Below are 18,466 nucleotides of genomic sequence, written 5' to 3' on the forward strand. Positions count from 1 at the left end.
TGACTAGTCTAAATTGTTAACTGGCTTTCTATGTTTTTGGTCAGGAACAAAATAGGCTCAATAGAAAATTAAAAATCTAATGAGGAATCTATCAACCTAGATAAATAAATATTAATTTTATGGCCGGACAATATAATTCCTGCCGGGTGGTTTATCGCAACCAGCCTAAACAGTATTACAAAAAAGGTCAGAAAAGTTAGGTATTACCCTCCTGTATCTCAAATTTGGAATAAAGTTCGGTAATCAGGTAATCTGCAGTTAGTTGTAAGTTTTTTTGTAAACATGAGTTTGAAAAGAAATCTGACCAATTCAAACAGATTTCTGACTGAATATAGGAGGGAACATAACCCAATGCTTGCTTGATATGTGTGCAAGTTGTGTCGGTGATAATCTAAAACGGCATTTTCTCTGTTATGAAGAGTTTGAAATCTCACACTAAATGTAGATATTGTAAGATTGTTGCACATTTTAGTTTTTTTGGTGGTTTTGCATGTTTTAGCTTGATAAATGACAAATATTGATCAATGTGCTTGGACGATAAAAGTGTTTGTTTTGTATTGCACTGTTTACTTATTCTTGGCACTATTGTGGCCCGTGAACAATACAAAAGTAATAGTGTGACCCGCGAGGCCGACAAACTTGGACCTCCCTGCTCTAGACCATGGCATTGTCCCAAAACTCAAATAACCATACAATAGCTAAATTACATCTAGGTACCATAATTTTCATTCTTTCAATTTATAATTTTTACATATCTTGGTACCTTTTCTAATAACATTGAACCCCGCAATCACAAGCATTTTTGCTTAAATAAGAACAAACATTATTTTTGCTAAAAGTTTTGGTTTCTGTTATCCAGGTGCAGAATCTCAGTCATCAAGTCAAACTACTTCTGATCTAAGAATCATCAACCCACAACCGTCTGGTGGGAAGTGGTCACGGAAGTTGTTGTCTGAATCACTGCCAGGGTATGAAGGAGAGGGGATTATTGTCATCACCTACTCATTTCCTGCTGGAAATCTGAAGGTGAGTTAAGAAACAAATTTAATTGTTGGTTGGAAAATAAATTATAGATTTACTGGAATCAAGATTCCTAATCAATAAGGTTTTTGTTTTTAATATTAATCCCCATTGCACATTAGTAAATTTGAACATCGATCAATTAAAATATATTTCCTGAAACAAATACCAGTGCAATAAATGGAAAATTACAATTTGGTAAAAGTAATATTTAGGGATGCCCATAACCTGATAGTTTGCCTAGAATTCTTTGGTACAATTATTGTTATTGTGAATTTCTTGAATCGATTCATTGAAGGGTCACAATATCTTATTGTCAATTGAAAAGCAAAATCATTATATTATATATGTCAAAATTTACTAAGTACAACATGATGTAAACAAAAACATGGATGGAAAATAGAAAATTTTCTGTCGTACCCTTCGATTTCATAAATGCTCCAAATATGGGGATTTTGATATAATGGCAAAGACATCCCTTATAATAGTACTGTCATGTTACTTTTTTATGCAATGCTTATTCATGCCTTTAGCTCGGAACAAGGCCCTGTACAAGCAGCCACAAATATTTAGTAGGGTGGTTCACGTAACCACTGGTCTGTTACAGCCTCCTCCATCATCAAGTCCATGCTTTCGAAAACGAATAACTGGCTAAACAATCTCTTACGTGTTATAGACTGGTAACCGGACAAGAGGCTGTGGTTCACCACTTGATTAAGTCGTCTTATTGGCTTTTCTCTCCCCGGGATAAATATGTTAAATCTGTCATATCTTATATTGAATGAAATTAAACTATCAGACACTGATATCTAATGATATTTAAGGAGATATTATTATTTCGAATTTTCTGGTTCTGCATTTCCTATCCAATTTATTTCATCCTGGGTGAGGTGGTTGGCTTGGATTCAAACCGAGATGTTTAATATGTGATGTCAGCTTAGTTCAGTCCAACACTTCAACCATTAGGCCAACGGTTTCAAATATTTTTGTTTGTGCAGCGCTGAATTATTAGGGAAAAAACTGCTATCGACGCATTAATGGAAAAAATTTGAATAAAATTCAATATTGTGATCATTAATGTGTACTTCATGTTTGTAAACATATAGGCCTAATGTCAACTTTTCTCTGCCTGATTTTATTTTGAAACTCTAAACAAACTCTGTTCAACTGATAAATAAACTGCAGCTCGGAAAATTGCAGCAAGCAGTGTCCATCTCTATTGTTGCGTAACACTAGTGCACCGCGGTACACCCTTTGGTAACCACTGCGTTAGGCCATGGCACAGTCCAGAAGCTTGAAAGAAGTATTGCTAAATGTTTGCATTCACTCACATGAGTTATTGCTTCTCATAGAAATATACAGAATCAGGCAGTATTTTGTATAATGCTTATATGGGTTGACTCTGGTTCATGCTTTGTCCATCTATAATTAATTTAAACTGCTATGCTGATTGAATTCAGTTCTAATGGAAATCAAAGCTTTAAAAGGTTTGTTATTGAGAAAAAGTTGGAATATAGAAGCCATTTGTGCAGTAAAATCCTAAAATAGCCATATATAGATCATGCTTGTTGAAACTTGAGTAATATTAAACTCATGGTTTGTTTAAATTTAATTTGTTCATAGAATTTAGTTCTTCTATGTTTAGTTTAGAATTTGATTCAATGGTGCAGTAAAATCACGACAAGCTAAATATTTAGCGGGCTTCCTTATAATTTCTGATTTCAGTGTTTAATTAAGTTGTTGGGTTGTCAAGTTGAATTGATCTATTAGAAACACCAAGTATTTTGTTAGAAAATTTTCAAATTCTGCTAAACTTTCATAGATATTCTGATATTTATATCAGTTTAACAAACCCCCAGGTATGGGAGATGATAAGTTATGTTTGTTTCTTCAGGGGGTTTCATATGAAGCTCAAGAATTCACTGAATATTTGCCATTGCATGTTGGTGATGGATGGATATGTCACAATTTACTCATACAAGCATTCGATGCAGGATCCAATTTCAAGATTCAGAAAGTTGGTGACAGAAGAGGAAAAATTGTTTGGAACGATGAGTTTCCTCATAAGACTAATAAAACTGGAGGACCTGAGAAGTAAGTACTTTGTGTGTTTTATGTTTGGTGGTTACTTACTTCATAAAATGTTAGGAAATAGGAAGGAATAAAACTAATTTAAAAATTTTATTATCCCTTCGTATTGCATTACAACACAAAGTTCTTTTGGGAGTCCAATTTTAACAGCTAAATAAAATTACAGGGAATAAATTTCACCAATATGGATATTTGATTTTATTTTTCACGCTTTGCAAAGCATAAAAGGCATATTGGATAAAATTGCTTTCTAAAAGTTATTTTGTTTTATCAAGTCGTTTTTTTCTTGTTTTTGCTCAGAAGAAAACTGAACTCATCTATCTCTATATGAAGATGATTTACTCATTTAAAGGCACTTTATTGTTTCTAAACTACCAGGGTCTGATCCAAAGATCCCAAACAACCACTCAACCATTAAGACTACGACTTGTATATATTAAATAGATTAGATATCTAAATTATGGTATTGGTACCAATGGTATTGTTATACTTCACCCTGAGCAAGGCTCCAGACAAGCAGTAACGGACAGACTTATCAAATCAATGGTATTCTTATAATTCACTCTGACCAATTATGTTAATAAAACTGCCTGGTCATCGTGTACAGAAGATTATTTGCTATGACTTTATGAGTCAGCATGATTTTCATTTTATCTGATATTGTAAGGATCTGTGACGGGAGCCGAGAGAGAAGTTAATTTTGACATTTTTTTGGTATCGAGTTCAAAACTAGAGTCATATTTTCTTAAATATTTTTTTTAATTTTAGACGTTTTAATTTTGAAGCAAAAGTCGAAATTTCTGACATACATTAAGTTTTCTCAAATTTTTTAACAGAAACTAAAATGGCCGCTTATGGTAAAGTTAAATGTTTGTCGAACCATAGTTTGTAGCCCCATCATGACTTTTTTTTGATTGCTCAGACGAAATCTTAGTACTCCTAAAGTATGTGAACCAAGATGGCGGACACAGGAACATAGTATGTGTAACAGGTTGGGGTTAGGCTATAATTTCAGAGTCACTTGGCTAGTCCCCGAACTCGTAATAGAACTAAAATAAGGTAAATTGCAATAAAATTACGGTCTCACCCAAACCTGGTACGCATACCACGTTCCGGTGTCCACCATCTTGATTCACATGCTTCAGGAGCGCCGAAATTTTTTTATTCCTAGAACCCAATTCTGTTTTTCAATACTCTCCGGGCAGAATCTGTTATTGTTCAACAGAAAACTTACCAAATTTCCATTATTTTTCTAGGAACAGGCTCAAACAGAGTTCATGAATTCTTTTTTATTTCAGCAATGGATATCCAGATCCAAACCATACAATGAAACTGAAAGAAGCATTGGAAGCAAAAGGATTCAAGAATGATGGACGGGTGAGATAATTCTATTCATTTGACACTCTGGCAAAATATTGCTTTGCCCACTTTCCCCAACATGCATCCGTATGAATAGTCTCAAATTCTTGAAATAACAAGTTGGGTAATCATCACTTGAAACTGAATTGAGTAATGAACTTGCATTGGTATCGAAGGTAGATAAGGGTTGCTTGTTCACATGAAAATTTTCTCAGATTCTAATATTTCGATTTGAAAAGCCCAGCCCTAAATACATCATAGACGGCTCTACTGTCACATATGATGTCACAATAACATGGTTTTGAAGCTTTTAAAATGCAAATTCAAAAGCGCAATCTTCAATGAGACACTCTATCTGCTGGGCAGTTTTTATTGACAATATAGGTTCAAGGTCCCACTTTTACATCCACCCAGTTCTTTTGATTTCATGTAGGTTCTTTGACAATTCACTATTGAAGTGATGAAAAAACAGTGTGTAGGATATGGTGATTTGAATAATATAGGAATAAATGTTTTTTTTATTCCACGTTTTCATGTTTTTACCTTCAGCCAAGGCTCTGTGCAAGCATCCAATGATATGTAATTGACTAATATTTTTCATAGATACTGCAATTTTACCAGTGAAAAAAATTAGCTCTGTAGCTTGTAGGAAATATCAAGCTTGGATAGATAAATAAATATAACAAAAACATGACTTCAACAGATTATGTCTGAATAAGCTGCCGTATTATAGTTAGAGAATAGATTAATAAAATTCTAGTTTTATCTTATCGCCTCTTATCAAAATTATATTTTCACTTTTCCTCCCAGTAAAAATTTTCTTCCACTTCTCAGATTCCCTCCATGCGGTTCCAAAGTTGACGAGATCCAGAAAGATTTCCTACAACACTGATTGTACTGTTCCCTGCATAGGATACTGAACTTGCTTCATTAAATCTACATCAAATGCCAAAACAATATTACCATTGCAGCCCTTGTGCAAATTATGTTCTTGATCAAATTTTACAAATAACAAAGTTTCATATTAAGAATTGTATTTGTGCCATTTGTGTAAGGCAAATTGACAAATAAGTAAAATGCCCTAGGCGGCTGAAGCTTAAGACTTAACTGCGCTGGCATCGTTGATTACACATTGCAGGTTTAAATTCCACCCCCTCACCTCTCCAATGGTCTATTAGATTGAGTAGGCAAAAAGAAAAGATTTTGAAACTTTCAAATAAATAGTTGCTCCTCTCGTATTGTTAAATATCAGTGACTGCTATCATATAAATTAATATTTTTGAGGCATTTTTTTTATAATTCTCTAAATACTCCTGTTTTTTCCACAGTCTACAACACTCCGGGTGAGGTAGCGGGCATATGATTGAACTTGGGTTATTTAATCAGACATCCCAATTCCCAACATAGTCGAGTCCAAACACAACGCTAATAGGATGATTGTATTGCCAATATATTTAATTTGGTGGAATCAGTCAGCAAAACGCTAGGTATTCGCATTAATTCTTTATTAATTATAATATGTTAAATAAACTGGCATTTTTAAGTTAGTCAAGATATCTGAAAAGTGTTTTGACAATTTGTGACAGGTTATACCCGAATGCCCATTGGTTCGTACTTTAACAAAAATTAATTAATCAAGTATGGTTTGATTTAAAAAATGTCCAACCCAAACCTGTGTTATTGAGCTCATGAATTACGCTGAATAGATTATCTGTATAAATATTTTTACCCTGGGTCCTAATTGCTATCCACAACTAAATATATTATTAATCTAAGTTTCAATGTTGTTTCTCATGCATTTTAATATATTACTTTTATGATATATTGTATAATTATTCCGTAGGTTCCCCGCTTCTGCTGTAAATAGATCTATACAATTCTGAGCTTCTAATTGTCAACCACCGCTGTATATATATCAACATCCCATTCAATGGTATTTTTATAATCATTCAACCAAGCCAAGTTCTGTATAATATAAGGTACTACCGAAGTATGTGGACCAAGATGGCCGACACCAGAACGTAGTATGTGTACCAGGTTAGGGTTAGGCCATAATTTCAGGTACAATTACTACGGGAGTCACTTGGCTAGTCCCCGAACTTGTAATAAATACTAAAATAAGGAAAATTATGGCCTTGGTACACAACTATGTTCCGGTGTCCGCCATCTTGGTTCACATACTTCGGGATTACCTAATATAAAGCATCTGACAATATACAAATCAAGAGTTCCAGCAAAATTATTTTTGGAAATTTGCGACTTTGTATTCTCTTGCACATCAAAATTAATTTGGCTATGTGCTCAAGTGTATTCTATATTTTATATAAAACAAATTTAATAATAATATAAACGAATGTGTTAATATTTTTATAACAATTTATGCCAATACTGTATTTACAAACTATTAAAAGATCTGACGCAGAAATACCACTGAGTTATCATTCCAGTAAAATATTTTTTTATAAGTTTCAACTTTATAAATAATTTTATAATTTTAAGTGTTTTTCAAACCAATTTGATATAAAGAATGTGTGATCTTGCAAAATTGATTATCATGCTGAAATTGTTTCAATATGGGGGACGGCTAATTTTTTACTCCAAATGTATAAAACCAGTCTTAGTAACCAATTTATTACACTATGAGTGGTATGGGGTTCAATTGTGAGTACTCCCGTAGTGTGTGCACCAGGTTAGGGTCAGGCCATAATTTTATTCCAATTTTCCTTATTTTAGTTCTATTAAGAGTTCGGGGACTGTCTGTGTTAGCCAAGTGAATATACCCCTGCCTAGGTTTCGGTCCTCTTACACAACTTGATGTAAAGTAGGCAAATAAAATTAGTTACCTCAATATTGGTACACATACTTCTGGATCGCTCAGTTGTGTATAAAATGACAAAGTTCTTGGTATAGAGATTTCTGTCTTCAAACCAATAATATTTCAGCAAATGTGCTTTCAGTTGACTTTTTAATAATATAGTGTAATAAATGAATCTGATTTTAAGACAAATTCAAACTTTTTTTTACTGGATAAAGCCAACATGGATAGATTATCAGGAATGTCCAATCTGATTCGAATAAATATCCAAGAAACGTGTCTTTTACTAAACATTAGGAATATGTTCAAAAATACCATTTCAGTATGTATTTAAATAACCGGTACTAGATTGTTTATTTGGCCATTCCCTCAGGGGTGTGCAACCTTAGAGCCAGATAGAAATAACTGGGTAAAACTGCGGCTACCAAAGCTTCATTTAACATACGATAGTCTTCCTTGTAGTTGCAGTTGATGCTGCAGATTTATATACATACAGATTTATATACATACATGCTTTCCTGTAGTCGCAGGCACAAAAATTTTGGTTATTGATCTTATGACTCGAGTAGTTTGCTTTGCACGAGCTAGCTGTTGGACTCAGGTATGGGCTTCGCAACGTAAAGGGACTGAAATTACAAAAATGAAAACTCTGCTTCATGGGCCACATGTCATTCAAATATGGCATCACAATCTTTTCTTCAGGGTTGCATCTGGCACGTGTGCTGCAGGTTGCACACCCCTAACATACACAAAGAACTTGTATTTACTACATCTAATGCTTATGGACTAGGACAAGACAACTCGACCATATAGCTTGTGGTTGAACTGCCATTTACCATAATTGATTCTGAAGGTATCTGGAAATGCGAGGAAATTACCAAAAATAAATATTTCATTCCACAGTATGATAACAAATATAAAATAAAAAACAATTCACTGCTTTTGTCCAGAAGTAAGACTAGCTATAGAATCACCTACAGGGACAAGGGCAATTTCATCTGTTTTCGTCTAACCCCAATTGGTATAAAACTCTAAAATGCTAAGTCTGTCACAGATGTGCAAATATTCCAACTTTGTATTTTTTTTATGAATGTTCTATTCAGTTCGATATTCATTTTGAAAACTGCACCAGAACGAATTTGTACTAAACCATTGCTTCAAGTACAGGGAGATGTGACAATCATGACCTGTGGTCTTTTCTATCTCATGTATCATCAAATGCTCAGGTTGTGGAATTTGGAAACATCAAAATTGACATTGGAAATAATGTATTGTGTTCATTTGAGTGCCAACCAGAACCTCTTCTGAGTATTTCTTGTCTAGAGCAAAGATTTTTCAACCTTTACGGAGGAGAGGAACCCCAATAAACATTTCCAAGGCTTAAGAACCCCTGTGTAACTGAATATACATTATAATATGCCAATCAAAAAATGTGAAACGGAAATTTGATGTAGAGTAGAGCTAAGATCTGAAGCCCGAACCCGAAATTCGAGCCGGGTCTGGCTGTTCTATAGCTACTTTTTCTTTAAATGGGGCGTTTTGGCCACGAGAGACTGTGGTCTGCAAATAAGTTGCCTCATCAACACAACACTCTTGCAATGACAATTCAGAGATCTCCTGATTGAAATATGAAATTTCGGGTTTGCTTCGGGCTCGGGCCTGCAAATCCAGTTAATTAGTCGGACTCGGGTCGGGTTCATACCCACGAGCCTGGGCCGGAATTGATCTTACCTCTAATGTAGAGAAAATGGAAGTCTCTCATGAAACACACTTTTCAAATTATATCTGTGTATTTAATTATATTTAAACAGGATAAATATAATAATATAGACCAGGGCTACTCAACTATTTTTACCGGTGGTCCGCATACAAAACTTCAATGATATTTGGGTCCAGACTTTCCAGACATTATATTTCGGCTTCCTCAAGCACACGATTCCTCGGCCAACTAATGATTATTAGCTGATCAAGATTGTTTGTTATTCTATAGTTCTTTTCATATATATTTTTAAATCTATAAAACTGATTTTATAAAAGGAAACTTCAAAAGTGGGGCTAACAAATCGAATACCCGAAAGGTTCGGATTCGGACCGCCAGTTGAGTAGCCCTGATATAGACTACAGGATTTCAATGCAAACCTGCAGAACCCCTGGACAGCCTACAACCTTGTGCAGAGTACTTTGTATGAACCAGATATATTTCCTCAGTACTGAGTTTCGATAGAAACACAAGGAATAACAAGAGTAAGGGACGCTCCAGCAGTATGTGTACCAATATGGAGGTAACTAATTTTGTTTGCCTACATTATATCAAGTTGTGAAAAGGGACTGAAACCTATGGGCAGGGGTTATACCCACTTGGCTAACATAGACAGTCCCCCAAACTCGTAATAGAACTGAAATAAGGAAAATCTGAATGAAATCATGAACCTGGTACACATACTACGAGAGTACCCTTTGAAGGAACATAAACTTCCTCCCTATTGTGATATAATAATTGTCTGGGGAGTAGTCTTAGGGGGATTCCCCCTCGTGTATAACTGTCTTGTCACTAGTAGTATCGTCAGTGAGCACCATTTCAGATTCATTCTCTTGTTTTTCAGTCTTTTCGGAATCTTTCTGTTCAGTGGTTATAAGTCTTGATCTAAATGAACTCTTAGATATCATCAGCATTTCCCCCTAAAATGTCATTTTCTTTTTCCAATCGGGATAATTCGTCGTAATCTCTGAGATATTGCTCATCATCAACATCAGCAGCATGCCTCATCACAGCAGCCATCTCATGGATCTGAAACATGGAAAAATAATCAATGTTTTTTAAGATATAACTGTCATCTATTTTGTTTTGAAATAATTGAACCTTCAGCGACCTCGTGTGACTGCATTATTTTGTTTGAATAATTTTTGTCAAACCTCCAGCATTACTAATGACAAGATTGCCAAGTAAGAAAGATTCCAGTTCTTCAAACAGTAGTAGCCCATCACATATTGTTTGATATCAGTGGCAAATATATAATAAACTGAACTTGATTAATCAAGATGCCTATTTCAGAAATCCCGTAGGTAGTGTGTGTACCAGGTTCAAGTTAGGCCATAATTCCGATTTTCCTTATTTCAGTTCTATTACAAGTACGAGGACTGTCTGTGTTAGCCAAGTGAATATACCCCTTGTCCACAGGTTTTAGTCCCTATACACAACTTGATGTAAAAAGGCAAACAAAATTAGTCACCTCTATATTGGTACACACTGTTTCTACTATGAGATTATACATAAAAATGCTCAATGTTATGCAAGGTTACTCCCACAATTTTGTGGTGGTCAGAGTTCATATATTTACAGCAATTACAGGATTTTTAGCAGGAAATACCCAATGAATTTAGATACGGAATAATATATTTTACATCAATCCAAAGAATCAATTTTCCACTAAACTGAAATGTGCAACCAGAATTTTGGGCCAGGCTAACTGAACTGTGGAATGGTATAACCAAACACTACAACCAGGGATGTGGCCAGGGTGTTGTTTTGGGGGTCGGATCCCCCCCCCCCCCCCCCCTTCAAAATGTAAAAAAAATAAAAGCATCTTTCTGTATCATACATAGCAATTTTCCGTAGCTTGAAACGTTCGACCAGACCCGCTAGCTGTTCCGATCAAACTTGGCAAATAGAAATTTCAGAACCCCCCTTCCCTTTGAAAACTACCCCCCCTGACTACAACATATTTGTGGACTAGAATAACCTTGGTCTCAATACCTTATCAATGAGTTCGATATTCTCTTCTTGATATTGTTTTTCTGCTTGATAAGCATTTTCAGTGATCTGGATGCTGAAAACGAAAGATATAAATAAAATTTATTAATGCTGCTAAGTAACGGTTCATTGATTTTGTTGAAATGTTTGAAGCCAAGTAAAACTTAGTAATTATTCATTGTGAATATTATTCAGCTATACGGCTTTGGATTTTTAATATTAATTTACGAATACTATAATGCAGGTGTGTGCAACCTGCGACTGGCCCATGGGCCAAATGCGGCCCACAAGAGTGGCTATTTTGAATGATATGCGGATCGCGAAATCAGTTTTCAAATAAATTTAACTTGGTACGTGCGAGTAATTCCAATCCCTGTGCGTTGCGAAGCCAATACCTGAGTCTAGTTTATACATGCCTACGACTTTACAATGCCGTAACAGGTTTCGCTCAGTTATTTCTATCTGGACCTCCTGTATTAAAAAGGTTGCACACCCCATGCTATAATGTGTTCTTCTTAGCTTTTAGAATTGTCTGTCCAATATGCCTAATCCACTGGTTCTTAACCTTTTTGGTGAAGTGGAACCCCATTGGAACATTCCATAGGCTCAAGGTACCCAGTACAATACTTAACACTAATACTTGCAAAACATAGCGAAATTTAAAGTGTAGCAAGTCTGATAATAACGTTAAATCTAATAAAAAGTATATTTTGTTCTAAGTACAAGTATTTGATATTATTCAAACAATATATAGGGTGTCCATAAAGTCGTAAAATTTTCCAAAATTGGGAAGAAATTTATCGATACCATATATTGTTTCGGCCCTCACAGATGTACTAAATGAAGTAAAAATACTTAAACAATTACCGATTTGAAAAAAAAATGGTTAAGATATATTGAGAACTGACTTCACAACAAAATTGAAATTGTAAAGGGACTTCATGGACACCCTGTACATATAATATATAGACTGTCGCATTTGAATGTAAACTTTTGGAGCCGCCGCACTGAACTGGCCAAAACCTAGGATAAAAACCTTAATTTGCCATTTCTACGGGAAATAGAATTGTTCGTATTAGAACCATAAGGTATTCTGAAAGACTGAAACTTCAATTAAATGTTTATTAGAAATAATACAGCCATTTTATAGTAAAACAATAGATTTTCCTCTCACTGAGATTATGAAATACATTGACAAGATCCACATACTTTTGGTGCTTTGTAAATTTCATCATCTGCTGTCTGTACTTGGTCATGATAAGATCCAATGCGTTCTGGTGTTCGGTCAAACTTTGTCGCAATTCATCGTTCTCATGTTGTAGGGACCAAATTGCATTATTTTCCTGCTGAATACCTTGAAGATAAAAATGAGTATAGAATACATATTTTTGTTTCCATCAGAAGTATTATTTGAGATTTACATTTGATTATTATTTACAATTTTGATCAATATTTATATTTTTTCTCTTCAAAACTTATCCCTTTTAAAGCAAAGGCCTGCAACATTGTTTGTTGGTTGGCCATATACCCAACTTCATACAGTTAGCAGGGCCACACAAAAAATTAGTTTATTCATGCGAAAAAGCAAGAGAAGATAATATGAACTGCTTGGTGAGCCGGGTTGTGGCCCACAGGCTTCCTATTGCGCACCCTTGATCTAAAATAACCACTTATTTTAGACTAGTTCTTAATTAATTTCAAATTGAATTTTTCTGTTCATGCAGAGTTTGGTACAAAATAGAAAACGATCAATTTATGTCCGGAAATATCATACAGGCAAGTTAAGATAATAGAATAAATATTGCGTTACAATATGAGCAAAGCTAGTACTGATTCTTTCAAAATTTGTCATACCTAAGACTAAAGTAGACCTTGGTCTGTGTCCAGCAACTTTGTTCAGTTCAATCAAATTTTCTTGATATGTGTTTCTTGCTTCCATCTCTTTCTTGAGAGTTGAAGCCTGTTCGGCAAGATTTTCAGCAGCGCTGTCATGATCCTGGAATAATAGATGAAATTAAATCATTTGGAAGTGTATGTTAGAAAGCATTGATAAGTTTGATTGTTGCAGTGCAGCCCACATAAACGCTCGTTGTTTGTATTTAAAATATTTCTGATTTGATGAGGACATCATTAATGACGTGGACAATATTTTTATGATCCGAGCCTTGAAAATTTTTTTGAAAGAGTCAAACCAGGTGGAGTTTCTTAATTTTGGACAGAAACTTTGTATTTGGTGTGGTATTACTTATTTTCTTTATTAGTAGTATAATACTGATTTCATTAGCTATGACATTATGAACTACTGTATTTAAAGTGTAGAAAAAGCTGGAGTTGACTTGTGCACAACAATAAGAATATATTAAAGCTAATTTACATATCTACATTAGAGGCGCACACTTAGACAATGGAGAAAGCAGTAACAAACCAGCCTTCACATGAACAGCCATATGATAGCAAGGAGTTCATATTTGTATACACAAAGGAACAGGGTGGTTCATGTGACGGCTGGTCGGTTACGGTTTTTCCCACTATCAAGTCCATGCATCCTGAATAAACTGGCTAACTAATCCCATACCCAACATGTACTGGTAACCAGACGAGAGACTGTGCTTCGCCATGTGATTAAGCCCTCTTATTAACTTTCCCTGCCCCCGGGAATAGTTTGGTTTATTTTGAAAACTCCATAACACACAAAAATTAAAAATGGAGAATTCTGGAGAGTAAGCAAAACCTATAAAGAAGTTTAAAACTTGAGAAATATCATGTGCCTGACCACCAACACACACAAAAACCCAATTAAACGAGGCCTGGGCAATAATTTGAAGGACCAAAATACTCAACAGTATTGAACTTTCAGACTGTTGTACTTTTATCAATAAATAGCAAAATCTTAATAAACTGCAAAGGAAGTCAGAAGCCTCCATGATAAGGGGTCCAGTGTAGTTTCGTACCTAAAGTACTTCTAGTGGGTGTAACATAACAATTTTTGCATATGTCAATCCTAACCTGAATATTACGTCACAGTGACCTAATAAAGCCCTACAAACTATACAAACTGTCATCCAAGACGTGCAGACGATCGCAACGATTCCGATATGAAAAAGACCACTGACGATAGTGAGTTCTTTATGAAGGAGTTGGGGCAGATGCCATTTTGGACAATCGTAGCAAGGTCTATACATGATTGTGGCGTCGTAATGACATAATTTTTGGATGGCGTAGTCAGGTGGGGGTTAGGATTGACATGTGGAAAAATTGTTATGCTACGTCCACTAGAAGTACAAAACTACACGAGACCCAATGGTAGTCCAGTCTGGATTTCATGGCATTTTTACACGAGAAATTGGGCATGTAATCACAGATCCTGGCGTGCAATCAAAGTGAATGAAAACCTAGATTCTTAGCGTGCAACTAACTGGTCTTGTTTGAAACAAAAAACGAACAAACAGGTGTAAAATGATTTAAGCGGAACGTCACAACTGGGTCTTTTACGCACACATTTTTGCATAGGTAAAAGGTTGATTAAACGGCCATTTGAACAATTTAATCTGGCCACCTGATGCTGCCACAACCGAACTAAAACCAAATTTTGTGGTTTTAGCTAAAGAATTTGTTGAGATTGCGATCAAATTTAGTTTTGGCAGGAGGCATACGGGTTTCCATTTTTGCTTTTGCTTTTTGGCCTCTGCTCCTAAAACCTTGCCCTCCCCTGGTTAGGAAGACATTTGCCTAATCCAATAATTTGTCTTCTAGCTTTGTTTTATTCAACTAGGATTGCTCATATTAAGGATAAGATATTATTTTTATCATGAGGAAGAGGAAAGTCGATAAGATGGCTTAGTCATGGCGTACCATGGCCTCACGCCCATTTACCAGTCCATGTCAGATATAGTGTTAGTTAGCCAGTTATTTTTATTCGCTTCAGATTCATGACATTCTAAAAAAATATTAATAAAGCAATTACCTTTCCTCACCCTGGGATTATAAAAAATGTTGATACTTTTGGTGCTCTGTAAACTTCATCATCTACTGTCTGTACTTGGTCATGATGAGTTCCAATGTGTTCTGATGGCCGGTCACACTCGCAAATCATCGTTTCCATGTTGGGGAGATCGGATCGAATATATTCTTGCTACCTTGAAATTAAAAATGCAAATTTTTTTACCACATGGGATTTTATGCAATTTATTTACAGTGCAATTTGGTACTCCTGTAGTATGCAAACCAGAATGGCGGACACCGGAACGTAGTATGTGTACCAGGCCATAATTTCAGGTACAAATACTACAGGAGTCACTCGACTAGTCCCCGAACTCGTAATAGAACTAAAATAAGGAAAATTGGAGTCAAATTAATGCCTAATTTTAACCTGGTACACATATTACATTTTGGTGTCCGCTATCTTCGTCCACATACTACAGGAGTACCTGCAATTTATTTCATTCAGAATGAAAAAACTCTCGATTTGATCAAGGTTTTTATTTCTGATCTCTAAGCAAGACAGTAGACAAGCACCAATGAAACATTCGCTTGATACTAGGCTGATCTAGAAGTTCAAACCAGTACATTATCGCAGTGTGTAATGTCTTGCTATTGCCTCATATAACTAATCCTTACTTAGGATTAGCTCACTGGTGGGCCAATATGACAGCACCCCAAAAAAAATATAAATGCAAATGGTCTTCCTATTCAAAATTTCATGATCTTGAATCAGACCTAACTATGATAGATTAGAATAGGAAAAGTAAGGTTGGCAATAACAGTACAGAACCTAAAACAGGAGAAGGGAAAAAAATTCACATTAATTGCAAGGTTATTGATCCGATTGATTTAGTTGTTTCAGCCAAAACATTTTGGACAAATTTACTTTGAACCATTTAAATTTTATTTTGTTTTCATTGCATTAAATATTTAGTTTCAAGCAGGGATGGCCAATACCGAATAGTTCACTATTTCGAATACATTCGAAATTATTTTTTTCGAATATGAAATTTCGAATACTTCGAAAAAAAAAACACTAATTGAAGCTTATCTAAATGTATGTAGGAATTTCCATACAATAAGCAATGGCATAACTGCTATCTACAAGTTACAACCTAGATATATTACCAGGCATTTCATATTTGCAGATTATTGCAGTATATATTTTATATACCATGAGTCGTGTTAACAGAATTAAATTAATACGGCAATAGTGGTATCGGCGATGGATTTGAATATTTGCGCAACACAAAATCATCTTAGTAAAACGATAAAGTATGAGTTATTTTTCCGATTTGTGACAATTTTTTCATGAGTACAAAAATACGAATCAAAAATTAATTATATTCGTGAACTTTACCACACATTTTAAGTCCGCAGATCGCCGTTGTATGTTTGAGTAATAATACTTTTATTATTTCATAAATACGAAAATAGGAATCAAAAACTATTTATAATCGGGTAGTTTACCACATATTCTAAGTCCACAGATCGCCGTTGTATTTTGTAAATACGAAAAGAGGAATCAAAAATTAATATTAATCACGAGTTTGCCACACAATTTATGTCCACAGATTGCCGTGATATTGTGCCTAATATAATTAGCTTTTGATTCTTATTTTCGTACTGACGAAAAAATTGTCACAAGTCGGAAAAATAATTTATACTTTATCCTTTTTGGGAAATAATTTGGATAATGGTTGCCATTGGTTTGTACTTAAAAGTATGGACTTTTTACTAGGAAGATTTTGTGCTGCGCAAAATATCCAATCCATGACCGATACCATTATTTAAAATGCCTTACCGTGTTAATTAAATTCTATTATCATAACTCAAATGTTGGTAAATCGGGCAGTTTACCACACATTCGAAGTCCACAGATCGCCGTTGCATTTAGAATTATATTAGTTTTATTATTTTGTAAATACGAATCCGAAATTAATTATAATTGGGCAGTTCCCCACATACTTCATGTCCACAAATACCCGCGGTATCTGATATTAATACTTTCATTATTTTATCAATATGAAAATAGGAATCAATATTTAATAATATCGGTCAGTTTACCACACATTTTATGTCCACAGATTGTCGATACAACCATGAGTTACGTTGAACAGAATTAAATTAATACGGCATGACATTTTAAATGCTGGTACCAGTCATGGATTGGATTATTTTGCGCAACAACGAATCATCCTGGTAAAGGGTCGATACTTTTATAACTATCGTTATCAAAATTATTTGCCAGAAATTATTTTCTAATAAATCGACTTGTTTTTCCAACTTGTGACAATTTATTGAATATCGTAACAATTACGGATAAAAAATTTGTATTTCCCGGTTAATAAGTCTACCTGGCAAATAGGATCATGTTAGTTTGGTAGAATCATACTCACAGAATTAACTATTTTTAACAATAAAGTTTTATAGCGGCAAGCATTTTGGACAACCTATTAACCCGAATGTTGAAATAATTTTGGAATGTGGTAAGTACTACGCTGTACGTCCACGGCTGATTTCACAGCTGTGTTTTCCTGTTCCTGTCGTTTTCTGCTGAATCGACAAAACGGAAGGGTCACAAATCACTTTATCTCGGTGGCCGTGTTTCTCTTTAAAGTAACGATAACCGGCCTGCGATTAAATATCATGATTGGCAGACCCTATGACCCAAATATAAGGTTACACAAATCATGCTTGAGAAGACTCATGCGAATAATAAGCAGGCCACATAGAAATAAAATAAATATACTTTCTCAAATAGACGAAGAAAAAAAATCAGGCCGAAAAATTGGGCCTAGAAAAACGACTTATTAGCCGGGGAAATACGGTGATTGTCAATTTTTCGACTAATGGAAATGTGTCGCAACACTATGCGACGTACGGTCGCACAGAATATAAACAATCAAAGTGCCGATACTATTTCATCGTCATTACAATACGCGAGACAGCATAAAAAGTCGTTTAAAGATTCCGGTAAAACGAAACATCACGTTTACGGCGAAAGTGGCTACTATTCGGAATTATTCGAAAATCCGCCGAAAAGGTATTCGAATACTTTGATATTCGAATAAATTCGAATATTCGATTCGTTTTGGACAACCCTGGTTTCAAGTGTTAGAAAATCTTGATATAAAACATCTTTCAAACCCAAGACTAGAGTAGAGTCTGTATCCAGCAGCTTTTTTTCATTTCAATCAAATTTCCTTGATATGTGCTTCAGGCTGAGTTGAAAGCAGTTTTGGAAACCTCCATAGTCCTGAAATGGAGAGAATAATGATATGAAATATATCTTGAATTTCTTGTTTTCAAACTCCTGACACAATCACTTTAATTGATACAAATCACGGGGCATTGAAAAGAAATATTGATTTTATTAACATTAAATTACGACGAGTCTTCAAGTACCGTATAAGTTTTACATTTCATGCACATTTAATCCATACTAG

At 34.9% G+C, this 18,466-nt stretch overlaps 1 protein-coding gene across 5 annotated transcripts in view; it reads right to left on the reverse strand.

The window, feature by feature from the left end:
- Positions 1–8,159: 8,159 nt before the first annotated feature.
- LOC120332667 (FGFR1 oncogene partner 2 homolog) overlaps positions 8,160–18,466 on the reverse strand; it is a 63,061-nt gene continuing 52,754 nt past the window's right edge. For 3 of the 5 annotated variants that reach the window (XM_078112574.1, XM_078112577.1, XM_078112578.1), the window contains 6 exons: positions 18,168–18,276; positions 15,011–15,172; positions 12,891–13,032; positions 12,246–12,390; positions 11,040–11,112; positions 8,160–10,073 (listed from right to left, as the gene is read on the reverse strand). In XM_078112574.1, coding sequence (XP_077968700.1) covers positions 9,942–10,073; positions 11,040–11,112; positions 12,246–12,390; positions 12,891–12,975 — 435 coding nt within the window. In that variant the 5' untranslated portion in view covers positions 12,976–13,032; positions 15,011–15,172; positions 18,168–18,276 and the 3' untranslated portion in view covers positions 8,160–9,941. Of the gene's footprint in view, positions 10,074–11,039; positions 11,113–12,245; positions 12,391–12,890; positions 13,259–15,000; positions 15,173–18,167; positions 18,277–18,466 lie in introns of those variants that run through there. The other 2 variants (XM_078112576.1, XM_078112579.1) reach the window with 2 other exon arrangements.

This window comes from Styela clava, chromosome 5 (assembly GCF_964204865.1).
Source record: "Styela clava chromosome 5, kaStyClav1.hap1.2, whole genome shotgun sequence".
Taxonomy (NCBI): Eukaryota; Metazoa; Chordata; class Ascidiacea; order Stolidobranchia; family Styelidae; genus Styela; species Styela clava.